Raw genomic sequence first — 17,460 nt, 5'->3', positions numbered from 1 at the left:
ATCAGTGACTGAAACTAGAAAAGTGATTCGGTGCAAAGTAAGAATTATCTCAAGATTCTGATCGTAGCTCATGTTCTTGTTTATTGTGTTTCATATGTTTGGAGTTCAGCTTTATGGTTAATTGCCGCTAAAAGGTAAAAACGTGATGATAACCCCCCCCCCCCCCCCGGTGCAGCTCGTGTGGTCGGGTCAGGTTGGTGGTTTAACGCCGGCTCTGCTTCTCTGTGAGATTAACTGTCCTCACGATAAACTCTGTGTGTGTGTGTGTGTGTGTGTGTGTGTGTGTGTGTGTGTGTGTGTGTGTGTGTGTGTGTGTGTGTGTGTGTGTGTGTGTGTGTGTGTGTGTGTGTGTGTGTGTGTGTGTGTGTGTGTGTGTGTGTGTGTGTGTGTGTGTGTGTGTGTGTGTGTCTTATTTTTCCTGTTCTATTGGAGGGAATGAGTCCCAACATCCGCTGGTTTAAATCCCACTGCCAGCAGGTCATTGTGGGTTCCTGAGCAAGGCACTTCACCCCAACTGCTCAGGTTGTGTCAGGATGAATATCAGGCATCAAACATGTGGATCACATGATGTGTCGGGCTGAAACTCTCACTCTGTTGTTTTTTCACTGCTTTTATGAAGCTAAAACAAAACTCTCTTGACATTCCGTGTCACATATTGATAAAACAGATAACCACGGCCGTGAATTGCCAGCCAGAGATTTGAACCAGCAGCTTGCTCTCTGACCTCCACTTCCACTTCTTAATAACAGTCTGATTTGGTTTGCTCATCAATTCTGTGTTTTACAGCTTCAGGGTTGCAGCTTTTAAAAATGAATGAAATCTCCTCCACCCCCACAGTGAAGGATGGAGCCGAGGCCGACTCTCCTCCATCCACCGTGATTCTCACCATGAATGTGTTCAGGCTGTTTGTCCTCCTGACGCCGCCTCTCAGAAACACCGATGCTCTGAATGAGCGGAGGAGTTAAGTGGAGCTCTTGATACTGGCCCGTGCTCCAATGATGCTTGATCTAATCAGGAAGTGTGGAGTTCCCCCTCTCATGCCAGGGGATTATCTCCATCTGGGTCTTTTGACTGGAACTCAAAATGAAGAGAAGAGGATGTTTCGGCAGCTGTGAATGCTCAAGGAATCGTTTGTGTGGTCAGATGGTCTCCAGATGACAAACTGTTGTTTGCTGCTTCGGCTGTGAAATATTGTTGTTCACATCTCACTAAAGTCTGTGCTCCTGTGTTTGTGTGTAACAGTATGGACGGTCGGACAGTTACCGCGTGGCCACCACGCAGGACAAGGACGAGAAGGAGTCGCCCAAGAAGAAGGGAGGCAAGGATCTGGACGACCTGAAGAAGGAAGTTCCCATCGTGAGTCCGCCGTTTCCCTTCTCCGTCGCCTCGCTGCTCTTTTCTTTCAACCTTCACAACGGCGACTGACGGCGTCAGCTGAACCTCAGTTGGCCTCATGTGAACAAACAACACAGAAACTGAAAGGAGTGGTGAAGAGAAGATAGAAAGTTTGTAGGTTCTGCATCCTGGCCGCCCGCCAGCTCCAATCTAATGTTCCTGATTGAAAAGGAGAGAGCTGCAAACCCACAGGGTTTGTCCTCGAATTAAATCAATACAATCATTCAACAAATAACATCTAATGATTTAAACGTACGATTCTAAACTGCAGAGTAATAGTTTAGTAAGCATGTGTGCAGCCTGCCGGGCAGGGTCGATGGCCATGTGGCCAAAAGTATGATTAAAATCGTAATATTTTCTTCTTTTATTTAAACCGTTAGGCTTCAGGAGGTTTGGACCAGGTAGGGTTCTACATGAACTGACGGTCTCATGACTTCTTGTCTCTTTGCAGACTGAACACAAAATGTCTGTTGAAGAGGTTTGCCGGAAATACAACACTGACATCGTCCAGGTAAGAGCTTCGCTTCCAACATGTTCTGTATCTCTTCATACGTTCCCCTGAGCTGTGAATCAAGGCAGTTCAGTATTTCTTGTGTACTCTGTTACTACAGTTAAATCTGTGTTTAATGCGTTTACATAGTGTGACTTCTGTTGAGCATCGGTCGGTCATTTCTCAGTTTCCTAACTCTGTTGATCTTTTTGATGCTCAAAGCTGTTTTTCTTCTATACCTCCGTCGTTTCTACCACTCCTCGTCCCTTCCTACTCTAATAACCCCCCCCCCCCAGGGTCTGACCAATGCCAAGGCAGCAGAGTACCTGGCCCGGGACGGCCTCAACGCCCTGACTCCTCCCCCCACCACCCCCGAGTGGGTTAAGTTCTGCCGCCAGCTGTTCGGTGGCTTCTCCATCCTGCTGTGGATCGGCGCCATCCTCTGCTTCCTGGCCTACGCCATCCAGGCCGCCACAGAGGACGAGCCCGCCGGGGACAATGTAGGTCAAAGGTCATCACAGCCTGTAGAGGAGTGAGAAAGCTCATTCTAGAACTTCATCCACATTTACAATTAGTTTCTGTGTGATCATTTTTTTGGAAACGTAGTAGTTCATAGGATAAAGCTTTGTGCCGTATGGAGGGTGTCCATGGTCAAGACGTCTTTGAAGCAATCAGAGGTCGTTTGACCTGTAATGTCTATTTTCATCACGTAAACAAATCTTAATCTGTGAGAGGCGACATCGTAACTCCAAAGCTCTCAAGGAGGTGAAAGATGAGCTGTTACTGGTCTTCTAACGTATCGCAGCACAGAGCCCTTTGCTGAGTCACTCGTCCTCAGGGATGAGGCTGTGTCACTTACAAAGACTGCGCCAGCGCTTTGTCCAAATCGTGGCCGACCCCTGGTCAGAGTGACTCCATGGTGTCAGAATCCATGTGAGCCTCGCTGAGGGGACTGGTGACTCCTGGCTTTGGTAATGGAGGGGTGAGAAGGGGGTGTCCGTGGGTCAGCACGTCGTCATGTCGGGTCAGAGCGCGGAGCAGAGCCACCGGACTGAGGCTAAACGGCTCTGACATACGCTGCACCAAAGGGCAAAAGACTTGGTGGAGACCACAGGAGGACTCATGGTGAGACAGCAGCTCTGTTGAATCACAGCATCGTCTCTAGTAACACGGGAGCCGTAGAAAAGACATATATGATCATCCATTAACACATTAGACGACAGACGAGCATCGCTTTGCTATATAAGCTCTAAACCTGTCGACAGCCCACAGATGATGTGAGGCTCACATGAAAGATGAACGTTGATTTGACTTATTTGTAGAATTCACACTTTAAAGAAGCATCGGTTTCCCAAAATAACCTCTTTACCTCCTTTGAATCCAGTGGAATTTCAAGTCTGTCTCAGTCTGCTGGTCTATTTTTTGATGTATTTTTAGAAAAAGGTGAAGTCACTCGATTTATTTCTGTATTAAATATGAAAGCCTCACGTTTCCTCCCCCTCTTTCTGTCTCCATAGTTGTATTTGGGTATCGTGCTGTCGGCTGTCGTCATCATCACCGGCTGCTTCTCCTATTTCCAGGAAGCGAAGAGCTCCAAGATCATGGAGTCCTTTAAGAACATGGTCCCTCAGGTACTCCACACTTTCACAAACCAACACCTTCATCACGTAGAGATACTTTTGCTGTGCTCAAGTTCAGAATCTCCAGTTAACACTCGCGTCTTTGAGCTGTGAAGCAGTGAAAACGTGCTTTATTTTATTGTTGGGAAGAAAGCTCTCGGGCTTTAACTTGTTTTTGTTCACTTTGTCATGATCTAATTCAGGGAAAAGACAACTTTGACCCTAACATTTATTCTCCCAGAAGGCCCATTTGTAACCGAACATGTCTCCCACAACTTTACAGGAGAGGCTGGCAACTGATATAATGACAGAACAGTTGGATGGAAGTTTCTAAATGAAGTCCGTATGCATATATTTAACATGTTTGATGATGCATTAATCTTCTTCACCTTTAAAACTAATGTATTGACTTTAAGAAACTGGCGGGTGGCCGATGAGCCTGATCAAGTGAACGATTGATGAACTGAAACATTTCTGTTCATTGATCGATTCATCTTCTGTACTGCTGCAGCTGATCCAACCTGACTGGGTGAAGGCAGAGTCCGTCACAGGACACACTTGTAGTCAGTCCTACAGGCAATCTGTAGTCGACGCTTAACCTCAAACTGGACAAAGGAACTTGGAGCATCTGGAAAGAATGACGCTTACACAGGGAGAACATGCAAGCTCTGCACAGAAACCGGAATCTAACCTGAAAACTGAACAATATGTGCAAAACTCCACTGACCTCTGTCCACAGCCTCCAACCAGCAGGAAGAAAACCAGCTTCAGATGCACTTTCAGTCTGGAGTTTGCACGTTCTCTCTGTTCCTGTGTGGATTGTCTCCATCAGCAACTGGAAAATATTATTACATCACACCCAATCAGCTGTCACTACATCTGCATCCATGTCTGGTCTCCACTTTTTCCCGGCCGTTCTCTAAATAACACCTTTAGAGAGATGTTGTGGTATTTTTATCATTAAGTGTTACAAGGTTTGAGCTTTGTAACAGATGTGTGTTTTATCTGTTGGAAAAGTGTCCTGATAGCGCAAAGGAAATGTCTTACTTAATCCTGTCCTGTGTTCTCTCTCTTCCCTCTCTCTCTCTCTCTCTTCCCTCTCTCTCTCCCCCCTCTCTCTCTCTCTCTCTCTCTCTCTCTCTCTCTCCTCAGCAAGCCTTAGTGATCCGTGAGGGTGAGAAGATGCAGATCAATGCTGAGCAGGTTGTGGCCGGAGACCTGGTGGAGGTGAAAGGAGGAGACAGGATCCCTGCTGACCTCCGCATCATCTCCTCCCATGGCTGCAAGGTGAGAAAACAACACTTCACATCATGCCGCCTTTGACTTTGACCTCTGGAGTATTGTCTCTGTCTCTCTTTCCTCCTCTTCATCTATGTGTTTTTGATATTTTTCTCTGATTGCTCTGTAGGTGGACAACTCGTCCCTGACTGGTGAATCTGAGCCTCAGACCAGGTCACCTGACTGCACGCACGACAACCCGCTAGAAACCCGCAACATCGCCTTCTTCTCCACCAACTGTGTCGAGGGTACGTTTACCATCGACGAGGTCACATTTATTACCGTCATGCTCATCGCGTGAAGGGAGAAACTCCACATCTTGTGCAGAGAGTGTGTATGTGTGTTCGCTTTTTGTACCGTTCTGTCCCAGTGCTCAGATCGTCCTGCAAACACAGACGTCCCAAATTAGTGTGATGAAGTCGCTTCACTGGAGTCTTCAGGGAGCCTGTTGAGTCGGCGTGTTACCGCTTTTAACCTGAAACCATTTCTTTTCTAGTGCAGCCATTCCAGGCCATGGTGTTACAGGGAGACCCTGCAACTCTCGTGAGGCTGCGCTCTGTGTGGCGCCCCCCTGTGGACATATTGTTGCAGTACATCCTCCCTGATGTTGCCAAACAGCCATGATCACTCCTTCGTCTTTACCTGAAGCTGAAACAAAAGTGTAAAATGGCTTTTCTTCTCTTTGTGCAGGAACTGCTCGTGGCATCGTCGTGTGCACTGGAGATCGCACAGTGATGGGACGCATCGCCACGCTCACCTCCGGCCTGGAGACTGGCAAGGTGACATATTCACCAAAACCCTTGGAATGAGACGTTTAGAGATTTTTAAGATTTAGTTTGTAAAAGTAATAATCATTCGTCTGGTTTTTTGTTTTGAATTCATTCATTCATTTCTCTTTTCAGACTCCCATCGCCAAGGAGATCGAGCACTTCATCCACATCATCACAGGCGTGGCCGTCTTCCTCGGCGTCACCTTCTTCGTCCTCTCAATCGTCCTGGGCTACTCCTGGCTGGAGGCCGTCATCTTCCTCATCGGTATCATCGTGGCCAACGTGCCCGAGGGGCTGCTGGCCACCGTCACTGTGAGTCAAACTCGTACACCGCAGTGTGTGAGTCGGATGAAACGAAATATGCTGATAACTCTAGTGCAAGTGAGGGGTGTTACTGTCTACTTGTCTTGTGTTCTAAACTGTTTTTCTACAGACTTCATGTGTAATTTTTTTCCTTCAGTTTTCAGTGTTTGCAGACTTGGGTTAGATATTAGTTTCATCAGCTTCTCCAAGTCAAACAAACAGAAAATCCAATAAAGTATATCTTCATCCCCTGAAACTAACAGTCCATTTTCAAAGAACTGAACTTCCTTTAGAATAGTGAATAACCAAAAAGAACATTGCATTGTTCTTTCGACTTAAAAAAATGGACTAAATCACTAATTTAATAAGATGGCCAGCATCATCAAGCGGTCGAACAGCGATTCTTGCAGCGTTGCACTCGCCATTAAGGACCAAATTCAACAAGGTGCAGGTTTTTAACTTTCAACGCTGCTGCTTTGTACAGTTTAAGAAATGCTGACTTTGTCTTTTAGTTTATCACGTGTTATCTTGCGCTCCATGTTTCAGTCATCAAACATTAGATTTGTTGTTTGCAGTTAAACTTCAGTTTCCACTTGTACATCCGTGTTAATGTGTCTCTGTGTTGTGTGAAGTGATCTGGCTGACGTCTCCTCGTTGTGGGCGGTTTGTCCGTCCGCTTCGTCTTTATCTGTGCTCGTCTGTCTTTGCAGTTTGCTGTCGCTCCGTGTTTGTGTGCATCTTTGTGTGTGTTTCTGCTCTAACGTAACTCTGTGTCGGTATCTTGTTTCCATAGTGAAGCTAGTGTGTTGTCTTGTGTGTCTCTCTTTCCATCTTTCTATCTTTCTTTCTCTCCCAAAAAGCAGCTCCATGTGTGTTTGTGTTTCACCCTGTCCATCCTTCTCTTTGTATGTCTCTCTCTCTCTCTCTCTCTCTCTCTTTTTCCAGGCCAGTCACGGTGCTGTCTGCAATGACAACGACTAGCTAATGTAATGACATTAGGTCTATAACTAGTCAGCCTCCTGAGCTGAACTCGGCCTCCTCTGCTTGGCCTTGGCTAGTTTTGTTTGGCCCTCTGGTTTTGCCATACTTGGCATGATAACATAATGCACCGCTGCTCTGCTTCCCTGCTTCACTCGTTCACGCCTCTTGTTCTCTCTGCAATGCTTGTTGGGCTGTGTTTTCCATCATCCTACAGACCTTTTGAGTTGAATGCATTTTGCTCTATCGAGGGATATCTTGAAGCACAGGATGAACATCTCCAGGCATGTGGGCGGGTTCGGCTCTCAGACGGGGGAAACATTTCAGTGCAGCACGTCGCCAACGACGTGTCTGCTCATTGGCACAAGTCAGTCGGTGCCTGGAGATGATCATCAGCTGCGTTACTTTACAAAAGAGATAGTAATGACTTATTTTGCATTTTGATTTGTCTGCTCCCTCCTTTTGTTTTGTTTTGTTTTGTTTTATCTCCAACTCATTTTCTCTCCTTCTCTTCCATGTGACCCTCCCTCCTTTCTCTTCCATTGCTTTGTGTTTCACCCAGGTGTGTCTGACTCTCACTGCCAAGCGAATGGCTCGTAAGAACTGCCTGGTGAAGAACTTGGAGGCCGTGGAAACTCTGGGCTCCACATCCACAATCTGCTCCGACAAGACGGGCACGCTGACCCAGAACAGGATGACCGTGGCCCACATGTGGTTCGACAATCAGATCCATGAAGCCGACACCACCGAGGATCAGTCCGGTGAGTTTTCGTGTTGTCCTAAAGACCGTTTGTAAACACGTGAAGCCTCTGTGAGGTGTTGGACTGCAGGAACATGAACACTCACTGTTATCTTTGTGTCTCTTCAGGCTCCTCCTTCGACAAGAGCTCGACAACTTGGGTGTCTTTGGCCCGCATTGCAGCTCTGTGCAACCGCGCTGTGTTCAAAGCCGGCCAGGAGTCTTTACCCATCCTCAAGCGGGACGTAGCCGGCGATGCCTCCGAGTCGGCTCTGCTGAAGTGCATCGAGCTCTCCTGTGGCACCGTGAAGCAGATGAGGGACAAGAATAAGAAGGTGGCCGAGATCCCATTCAACTCAACCAACAAGTATCAGGTGAACACTCTCCACTTGAAAACTAAGAAGTCGGACCTGAAACTGAAGCCAGAAGCTTTGTCTGAAATGTGTCTTCTGATCTTCTTCTCCTGTCAGCTCTCAGTTCATGAAACTGAAGAGGAGAATGACAACCCCTACCTGCTGGTGATGAAGGGCGCCCCGGAGAGGATCCTGGACCGCTGCTCCACCATTATGATGCAGGGCAAGGAGCAGCCGATGGACGACGAGATGAAGGAGGCTTTCCAGAACGCTTACCTGGAACTGGGAGGGCTGGGAGAGAGAGTGCTGGGTGAGGACCAGAACAAGAAAACCTCCCTGATGCTCATTTATTGTTAAACTGCGCAGGAATGTGAAGAAATAAAGTATTAAATTGAGTGTCTTTCCTCCTTTCCTTTAATTGTCCAGGTTTCTGCCACTTGTTCATGCCAGAGGACAAATACCCAAAAGGTTTTGCCTTCGACACAGATGACGTCAACTTTCAAACGGAGAATCTTTGCTTCGTGGGCCTCATGTCCATGATTGACCCTCCTCGTGCCGCCGTGCCAGACGCTGTGGGCAAGTGCCGCTCTGCTGGCATCAAGGTGGGCATCAAGTAGAACGTTTCAACGAGTCCACCCCAATACGGTCACACATTTCTGAGAGAATTTAATCAAATGTTTTATTTTGTCATCTTTTTGTTTTCAGTCCAGTTTAATCTGCTCTTCATCCTCATCTGTTGCTCCTTAGTCAATTCCTGTTTTATCGCTTACTTTTCCTTCTTCATCTTTCTTTGTGCCTTCAGGTTATCATGGTGACTGGTGACCACCCAATCACAGCCAAGGCCATCGCAAAGGGCGTGGGAATCATCTCAGAGGGCAACGAGACAGTGGAAGACATCGCTGCTCGTCTGAACATCCCCGTCAGTCAGGTCAACCCCAGGTCAGACGGGATTCATGCACGTGGCCTCCATCACATTGCTAATACAGTGAATGACTTTTAAAACATTGCATGGATATATAGAAGTGTTTTTGTGAGGGCTGTGCTTGAAATCCGATCCAGAAAGTGAATTGGTGGGCTTTGTGTGCCCTGCGTAGGGACGCCAAGGCATGTGTAATCCACGGTACAGATCTGAAAGAGCTCAACCAGGACCAGATGGACGATATCCTGAGGAACCACACAGAGATCGTCTTCGCCAGAACTTCCCCACAGCAGAAGCTCATTATTGTAGAAGGCTGCCAGAGACAGGTACATTAACCGGGAACCCATTCATTCTGTTGGAACTGCACATATTATCTCTTAACAGTTGGCAGCAATTTCTGTGAATAACACGAGCTGGTCTGTGATCAGGGCGCCATCGTGGCCGTGACAGGCGACGGCGTGAACGACTCTCCTGCCCTCAAGAAGGCCGACATCGGTGTTGCCATGGGGATCTCTGGCTCAGACGTGTCCAAACAGGCCGCAGACATGATCCTGCTCGACGACAACTTTGCCTCCATCGTCACTGGAGTGGAGGAAGGTGAGGTGAACAAAGGAATCAAAGTGGGAGAGAGTAAGAAAAAGAGCAGGCAGATCCACAAAGAATTGGGATGATGTGAAGAGAGAAAAAAATTTATTGATGTCTTCAATCAAACCTGTGAGCAGTCCTGCCAGAATCTCCCGGCCTTTTGTTGTCATTGTTGCAGTAAAAAAAGCTTTTGTACAAATTGTGGTGAAAAGAAACTCTTTTCTAAAGACAAAATGTAGTAGAAAGTAAAGAAAACAATAATAATGTGCGTCTGTGGTGTGAACAGTAGTTTCTCTCTTGGTGTTCAATAACAATCTGATCACAACCTCATTTCTTCCAGGCCGCCTCATCTTTGACAACCTGAAGAAATCCATCGCCTACACTTTGACCAGCAACATCCCGGAGATCACCCCCTTCCTGTTTTTCATCCTGGTCAACATCCCGCTGCCTCTGGGCACCATCACCATCCTCTGCATCGACCTGGGAACCGACATGGTGAGAACAGACGTGATGGATTCAGTTCCAGTCTGGTTCACCTGTGAAAACGCAAAAGACACCAGTTGGGAACATGTTGACAAAACTGGTGGTCCTACGCATCCAGCACATTGAAGTGCTTGTGTGTGTGATGTCTGATCATCCATGCTCACTCAGTCAACCAGTCAGCTGCACACAAACATGTCGGCATGTTAACTGCACAGACGCATCTGAGCTTCCAGATGACACAAACTTTTTGAGTACATAGAATCACGTTTGATTGTTTTTCACATACAAAAGTATAATTAACAGAAATCTACAAGTGATATATTGAGGGAGACACGGATGTGTTTCGATCTCCACTTGTGATTCCCCCATGGTTCACGGTCCCATGCAAGAGAAGGACACTAGGTGGCAGTGTTTGACTAAAAGAAGCAGCAGGCAGGAGGCGCTCTTTCTAGACTGAGAGACAAAAAGATCAAGTTACTAACGACTCATAAATCCTACAAACTTAAAACATGAGACCTTATCCAAAGTCAGCTTCACATGTTTGACATGACAAGATCAAACCCACCAACATATTGTCATTCTCTCTGTGTTCTGCCGCCTCTTTTAGGTTCCAGCTATTTCTCTTGCTTATGAAGCAGCAGAGAGCGACATCATGAAGCGTCAGCCCAGAAACCCACTGAGGGACAAACTGGTGAACGAGCGCCTCATCAGCATCGCCTACGGACAGATCGGTACGCTCAGTCATCACGCCATCAACTGGACAGTGCTGCATGTTGCAAAGGATTTTATTTTTAGATAAATACAGGATTTGTTTGATATCAATTAAAGCTCCCTCAGTCTTTAGGATCTGGTGTTCCCACAGAGGCTTCAGCGATTCATTTAGAGTAAACTGTGTTTCTGCAGGTATGATCCAGGCCCTCGGTGGCTTCTTTGCATATTTTGTCATCATGGCTGAAAACGGTTTCCTGCCGTCGGTGCTCGTCGGCATCCGTCTGAACTGGGACGATCGTTCCAACAACGATCTGGAGGACAGCTACGGGCAGCAATGGGTAAAGATCACTCTTCTGTTTCCTTGTTTCACTTCATTTCACTTGTGAAATCCGGTTCCTCGGACGTTCCTCCTGAAATGTTTCATAACTCCAATGCAGGATCTTGAGTGAAAAATCCCCGATATCAAGGAGATGACATCATCGTCATGAGCCTCTCAAGTAATCAAGCACCTCTCCGTTTCTTTCCTCTTTCTGCGTGCAGACCTATGAACAGCGCAAGATTGTGGAGTTTACGTGCCACACAGCCTTCTTCGTCAGTATCGTGGTGGTGCAGTGGGCAGATGTCATCATCTGTAAGACCAGACGTAACTCTGTGTTCCAGCAGGGCATGAGGTGAGTAAACTATTATCCTCCTCCTTACTGTCTGTCCTCACGCTAAAACCAGAGGAGAACTTCAGATTTAGGATCTCCAGGGTTTTACGAGTTAGAAGAGATTTGAAGAGGTCACTTGTCTCGTACTTTCTCTGTGCTGTTTTTTTTTTTTTTTCCCGTCTTCTCAACTTGCAGCAGGTTCTCTCATCAGCTCTCGTGTTTCTTTATCTTTTTCCAGGAATAAGATTTTGATCTTTGGCCTATTTGAGGAAACGGCTCTGGCTGCGTTCCTGTCCTACTGCCCCGGGATGGACGTGGCACTACGGATGTACCCTCAAGTAAGCGACACATCGATAGAGGAGTCGCTGGCTGCTCAGTAGACCTTCAGATCAGCGGTGAAATGTCTTCCACACTTCAGTCAGTCCTGAATCCTTATCTCAGGTGATTGTCTGCTCAACAGCCGGGCCGACCAAATGACTGAGAATCTTCAATTTCAATTTATTTATTTATCAGGGACAGTGCAATATACATAGAACAAATCTGATGTGTTGCACATAGAGTATATAGCTTGTAAAAGAGGAAACAACAGTACATACAACACCAGGATACATCAGACAAGCAGAAATATACAGAATACACAGAGTAAATATCTGATTCACAATTACCTGTTGTCATAAAACACATTCCCTCCCTTCAAGAGAAACAGGAGAGCTTGTTTAAGATTCTCCCTCAGAAATATTCAATGACTGTATTATTTTTATTAATTAAAACACAACAGTGCAGCTTTAAATCAGTTAGTCAGCATTAGTTCTTTAAGCAGGTATAAACCTCCCTGAGATTAAAACCTTTTGTTCAGCCACAAACAAACAAGACAAATACAAAATGACTCCATCCTGCATTAAAACATTAAAATCCATCCATGTTTCCATTCTGCCAGGATCACTAATCTGTTCTTGGCACAATTCAGTGAAACTGTTCCGGCGCTGTTCTCACTCAGTCCCTTTCTCCCTCCGTGTGCGTCTCAGGCCCAGCTGGTGGTTCTGTGCGTTCCCGTACAGTTTCCTCATCTTTGTTTACGATGAGATCCGGAAAGTCATCCTTCGCCGGAGCCCTGGAGGTGAGACACACCGACACACGACAGCCGTTTCACCGGTTCAGTGAAAAGAAACTGTTTAACAGTAGTTCTTGTTAAGAACTTTAAAACAGTTTAATCAGAGTTTATTAGTTGTGATCATGTCGTCAAACTGCTTTAAAAAAAACACTTTGTGTTTGTTGGGGAAGATGTACTTTACACACATTCCGACCTGAAGTGAAACTCCACATTAAGTTTTTCGATCGGTCACAGTTTTCACTTTCCTTTCTCCTTTTCTTCCCTTTCCCTCTTTTGCTCTTCTCTTCTTTCTCTGCAGGTTGGGTGGAAAAAGAGACGTACTATTAAATTATCAAAGCATCATTTACTTCTTCCCCTCATCCTCCCCTGAGCTCACCCCTCCTCCCTCCCCCTCCTCCTCCCTCATCATCTCTGCCCCCCCTCCCCCCGTCACACTCAAACTGTACAAGAAAACAATGTTTACTCCTCTTCCTCATCTTCATTTCTTCATCCTCATTTCCTAAATAAAGAAATAAACAAACGCCAAGACGTCGATGACCAGAGGACCAACGACAGAGGAGGGGAGGATGGGGGGGGGTTGTTTATCCTCTCTGTCCGTCTGTTCTGTTTCTTTCTATCCAAAGTCTTTACAGCACGACTCTGCCAGTAACACTGTTTGTGCCGCCGCCTGTTACACACTGTGAGCAGCAGCAGCCACTCTTCATGCGTGCGCTCGACTTCCACCCACGTGTGGCGCTGAACAAAATAGAAGTAACGAAAAACTAAAGGAATAAAGACGACGACTTGACTGTTCCACTGCCGGCAGCTCGACTATCGACTGGTGGCGTCATCGCCCGGGTCCGGCTACGTAATCACTGCCACTCTCTGCCATTCACCCACGATGACTTTACTCTCTCTCTCTATCTATCTCTCTCTCTCTCTCTCTCTCTCTCTCCTCCTCCGTCTCTCCTCTCAATTAACAGTCTCTCACTGGCGCCCTCCACAGGGTGGAACCCCCCCCTCCCTCCTACACCCCCCAGATTTTTGTTTCTGCTTATTGTTTTCTAATAGACGACTGGGTGTTTTTTAAAAAACTGAATTGTTCGTAAAAGTTTTCTGTATTTTTATTTTTTCTTTAAGTTTGGAGTGGGTCTGAGAGCTGCTTGTTTTCATTCAGACATGACAAAGCACACTGTCTTTTCCTCTCCTCTTTCTCTGCCACCCCCCCTCCCCTCCCCCCCTCCCCCCGCCTGCCGATCTGTCTCCGTCTGTCTGTCTGTTTGTGAACACCGTGAAACAAATCCCTCCGTCCTTGTAAACTTTCACCCACTTTCACTACCTGCAACCCCCCCACCCACCCCCCCACCCCTCCCAAATTCACCCCGTTTAAAAATCAATCTTTCTGTGTCCTCGGAAAAAGAGATTTCTCTCCAATTTCATTATTTAAATCTGTGGATATTTCGAACAAGGCACTGTACCTTCACTTGCAAAACAGCAGCAAAAAAAAACAAAAACGAAAATGAAATAAACTAGAAGGATCTCTCTTTTTTCAGCTTGGTCTCCAGTTTGTTTTTGTGTGGAGTTTTGTCAGAAAATGGAAATAAATGCTGTGACCAACTCTTACGTATTACAACAGTGTCAAGTCTTCTCTTTTCTTTTCACTCCAGTCGAAGCTCATTCAGGTCAGGAAGACTGTTCCTGTGACTCATAGAAATAAGTTAGAGTGAAGACAGCCAGTCTCGTCAATAAACAGGAAAACAAAGTCATCGATGTACCAGGCTGCGTCGGGAATGGCGACAATCACATGCAAGAAAAGAATCATCTGTTCAAATTGTGATAAAAATTCCCAAAGAGGAGAAACTCATCAGCAGCACTTATTGGAGAGTAACGACAGAAATGTCCTCAGGAATCGTCCCTCCATCTTCTTCCTGTCACCGTGAGGCGAGAGCGCCAACGGCAGCAAAACCATGCAGCCTTGGGGAGTCGGAAACCGTTCACAGCTCCGAGCTGACGGGAACAATAACAACAAAGCCTGTGTGGCTGTCGGGTCATTTAAAATGTTTTAAGTTGAAAATAATTCCATAGGTTGTGGGTATCAGTTGGTAGAGTTGAAGTGTCTTCGAGCAAGGCGCTGAAGGGCCTGATGGTGTGTGTGTGTGTGTGTGTGTGTGAGTGTGAGGGTGAGACGTGTGAATGTGAAGTCTGTCCCTGTGACGCTGCGGTACATGAATCCTGGAAGCCACAGTGTTTCTCTGCACTGGACCTTTTCTTTATTCGCCACGGATCCTCTTCCTGCTGTAACTGGGATTCAAACCGTGGTTCTCCCCATTCCAGGTCAGGATTTAACTCGACGCACCGCCACGCAGCGGGAAGTGAAGAGTGAGTGAGTGCAACACTGCAGCTTTTGTCACAAACAATAAAACAATGATGCAGAAGAAGAGAGAAACGGAGCATGTGAATCAGTTTTATGTTGCTTGTGACTGGATGAGTCTTACTGTCTACACACACACACACACACACACACACACACACACACACACACACACACACACACAGAGTGACTGAGTGCAGTGGTGTTGATGTTTCATGAATACTATTACAAGGCTCACAGAGCAAATGAGTGCTCCAGCCCACTTGACACACGCCCTTGTAACCCAGGGATATAGGTCACCTCCTTTGTTACTTTCTTTCGGCTCCTTTCTCTCCGGAGTGTCACACCGTCGCACACAATATCGTGTCCCTTGTTCACTAACTGCTCAAAATCTCTTGCATACACTGATAGTGTGACGAGGTTAATGAAGACGTAACCTGCAGGCCGTCGTTCCTGGACTGTAGATGTTTCCTCTCCTCTGATAGGACGAGCATTTGTCAAATTCAATTCTAAACCGAATGTATGTGCAATTTGTACGAGGAAACAGATTGGAACTTTTAACATAAATGTAACAGGATTAAATGGTTTGCTTTCCTGTGTTTGTGGGTGTTTCCACCAGCGTCTGGCCAATCAGAGATGAGAGGGGGGCATCCGCAGCCTTTCCTTCAGGTGATGTTGGGCCTCCAGGTGACGACGGTTGGTCACCACTGATTTAAAGCGCGTTCGGATCAATACAGCAACGGTTGTTTTATTACGCACATATCACATCCAGAAGAGGGCAGAAAGTCACCGGTCTGATATGGACTTTTCTCTTCTATAACGATCTCCGAGTTAAGCTTCAGCTGGAAATATCCTCCCGACATTGTGCTGGAAATGATAGATAAACGCAGAGATCCCATCTGCAGGTACTTCCTATCTTCCTCGTGGTCACTGAGGCTCTCCGGCCTCGGGGCGCCGATCCCATCTGATGATAAAACTCTATTAAAACGCCTCAAACGTAGATGGTTTTGTTTTTAGTGAATGTGGCCGAGGAGAAGTTGGGATTTGTAAGCGATGATTTTAATCTTCACACTGGTGCTGTCCGACTGTTGGTTGTGCAGAATGAATGAAGTGGGACATGAGCAGACTTTCTTATTGGGATTTGTCTGATATCACAGGCTGCAGTGATGAATCAATGCAAACAAACTATTGAGCTTCATGCGACAGAGTTCTTATCAACACGTGGCATTGATGTTTATTCTCATAATGTACAGCAGCATTATTTCTTTTGAATGTGGTTACCTCCAAATAAACCGTTAAAATACTTTTTACATTTTAAAGCAAGTATAAAAATTCTCCATGTCATGGATTCACATTAAATATCTTTTAAAATTCTCTTAATGTATGAAGAGCTGCAATAACCCTCCCTTCGCTTTTTAATTTGCTCGATTTATTCTTTTTTCTTTCTTTCTTCTTCTTGAGCTTCCTGCTAAAACATCATTATTTCTAAGGCCAGATTGAATTGTGACTCTATATCGTACAAAATGTGTCTCTCATCACATCATTGCACCGGTTTGTGTTTAATTCTATTATTCCAGCTACCTTGTGTTGCACCTCAGCTCAGTCTGAGTGAAAACATTAAATTATCATATGAAAGTGCTGCATGTTTGGTTTACATGTGCAGTGTGTTTGAAGAACACCGTATACCACAGTGTGCATCGCGCTCCGTTTCCTTCTCACTGCGGTGTGAAATATGGGAGATGTGTTGGAGACCCCACGAGGCCGGTCGGCACCTCGGGGTGTGTGACACTGCAGTGAAAGTCTTTTTATTCACACAACCAGGAATCCTCGAACAAACCGTCTGTTAGAATATGAAAGAGAGGAGATGCCTTATAGCAGTGCAGCTCCACTCATTATGAGACACACACACACACACACACACACACACACACACACACACACACACACACACTCACCCTTTTCTTATCCTCCATAACAACCACACTAAAACACCTTTCCTCTCTCTCTCCCACACACACACACACCCTCTCTTAATCTTCTTCCCACTTATTCTCCCAACGCTCTCCTCCCTCCCACTACCTCTTTCTTCCAAATCACACACACACACACACACACACACACACACACCATCTCTCAATCTCCTACCCGATTACACCCGCACGCTAAAACCCCATTTTGCACACCTCCCCAACACACTCACACACACATGCCTACTACCTTCCCTAAAACCCTTTTCGTTTCCCCTCTCTCTCTCTCTCTCTCTCTCTTTCTCTCTCTCTCTCTCGCTCTCTCTCTCACAGGCCCTCTTTTTGTCAGCCACTAACCCCCCCCACCCCCACCCCCACCCCCACCACCACCCTCCTCCCAGTAATCTGGCTGGCCCGTGGCCTCCTCTCTCTCGCTCCACTGTTCTGTGTGATAGAATATCGATCGGTTTGCCTCGGCTCGGCGTGGAGCAGGAGGAGGGGGCGGCTGTAGGGCTATAGGGTGTGTGTGTGTGTGTGTGTGTGTGTGTGTGTGTGTGTGTGTGTGTGTGTGTGTGTGTGTGTGTGTGTGTGTGTGTGTGTGTGTGTGTTGGGGGGGGGCAGTGGTCAGACATGCTCCAAGGTTGTTACCACAGCAACAGCGGGATGGGTCAGAGGGTTGCCATGGTGCCTAGGTCGCAGGGTCAGGGGAGGGAGGGGGAGGGGGGGGGGGGGGTCCTGGAGGGCTCCTCGACTATATAT

General features: G+C 46.6%; 1 protein-coding gene across 1 annotated transcript in view; it reads left to right on the top strand.

Moving 5' to 3' along the window:
* The window catches only part of atp1a3a (ATPase Na+/K+ transporting subunit alpha 3a), a 21,476-nt gene extending 7,490 nt beyond the window's left edge, over positions 1–13,986 (top strand). Inside the window, 23 exon segments of the mRNA XM_080485357.1 lie at positions 1,243–1,356; positions 1,847–1,906; positions 2,182–2,385; positions 3,403–3,516; positions 4,657–4,791; positions 4,913–5,030; positions 5,473–5,561; positions 5,685–5,864; positions 7,396–7,594; positions 7,702–7,946; positions 8,043–8,235; positions 8,352–8,527; positions 8,728–8,864; positions 9,020–9,170; positions 9,273–9,441; positions 9,770–9,924; positions 10,520–10,643; positions 10,816–10,961; positions 11,164–11,294; positions 11,512–11,607; positions 11,609–11,611; positions 12,299–12,390; positions 12,683–13,986. Of these exon segments, the coding sequence (XP_080341483.1) occupies positions 1,243–1,356; positions 1,847–1,906; positions 2,182–2,385; positions 3,403–3,516; positions 4,657–4,791; positions 4,913–5,030; positions 5,473–5,561; positions 5,685–5,864; positions 7,396–7,594; positions 7,702–7,946; positions 8,043–8,235; positions 8,352–8,527; positions 8,728–8,864; positions 9,020–9,170; positions 9,273–9,441; positions 9,770–9,924; positions 10,520–10,643; positions 10,816–10,961; positions 11,164–11,294; positions 11,512–11,607; positions 11,609–11,611; positions 12,299–12,390; positions 12,683–12,711 (3,060 nt within the window). The 3' untranslated portion in view covers positions 12,712–13,986.
* The last annotated feature ends 3,474 nt before the right edge of the window (positions 13,987–17,460 follow it).

This window comes from Lipophrys pholis, assembly GCF_963383615.2.
Source record: "Lipophrys pholis genome assembly, chromosome: 17".
NCBI lineage: Eukaryota > Metazoa > Chordata > Actinopteri > Blenniiformes > Blenniidae > Lipophrys > Lipophrys pholis.
This window is presented reverse-complemented; position numbering and strand designations above follow the sequence as displayed.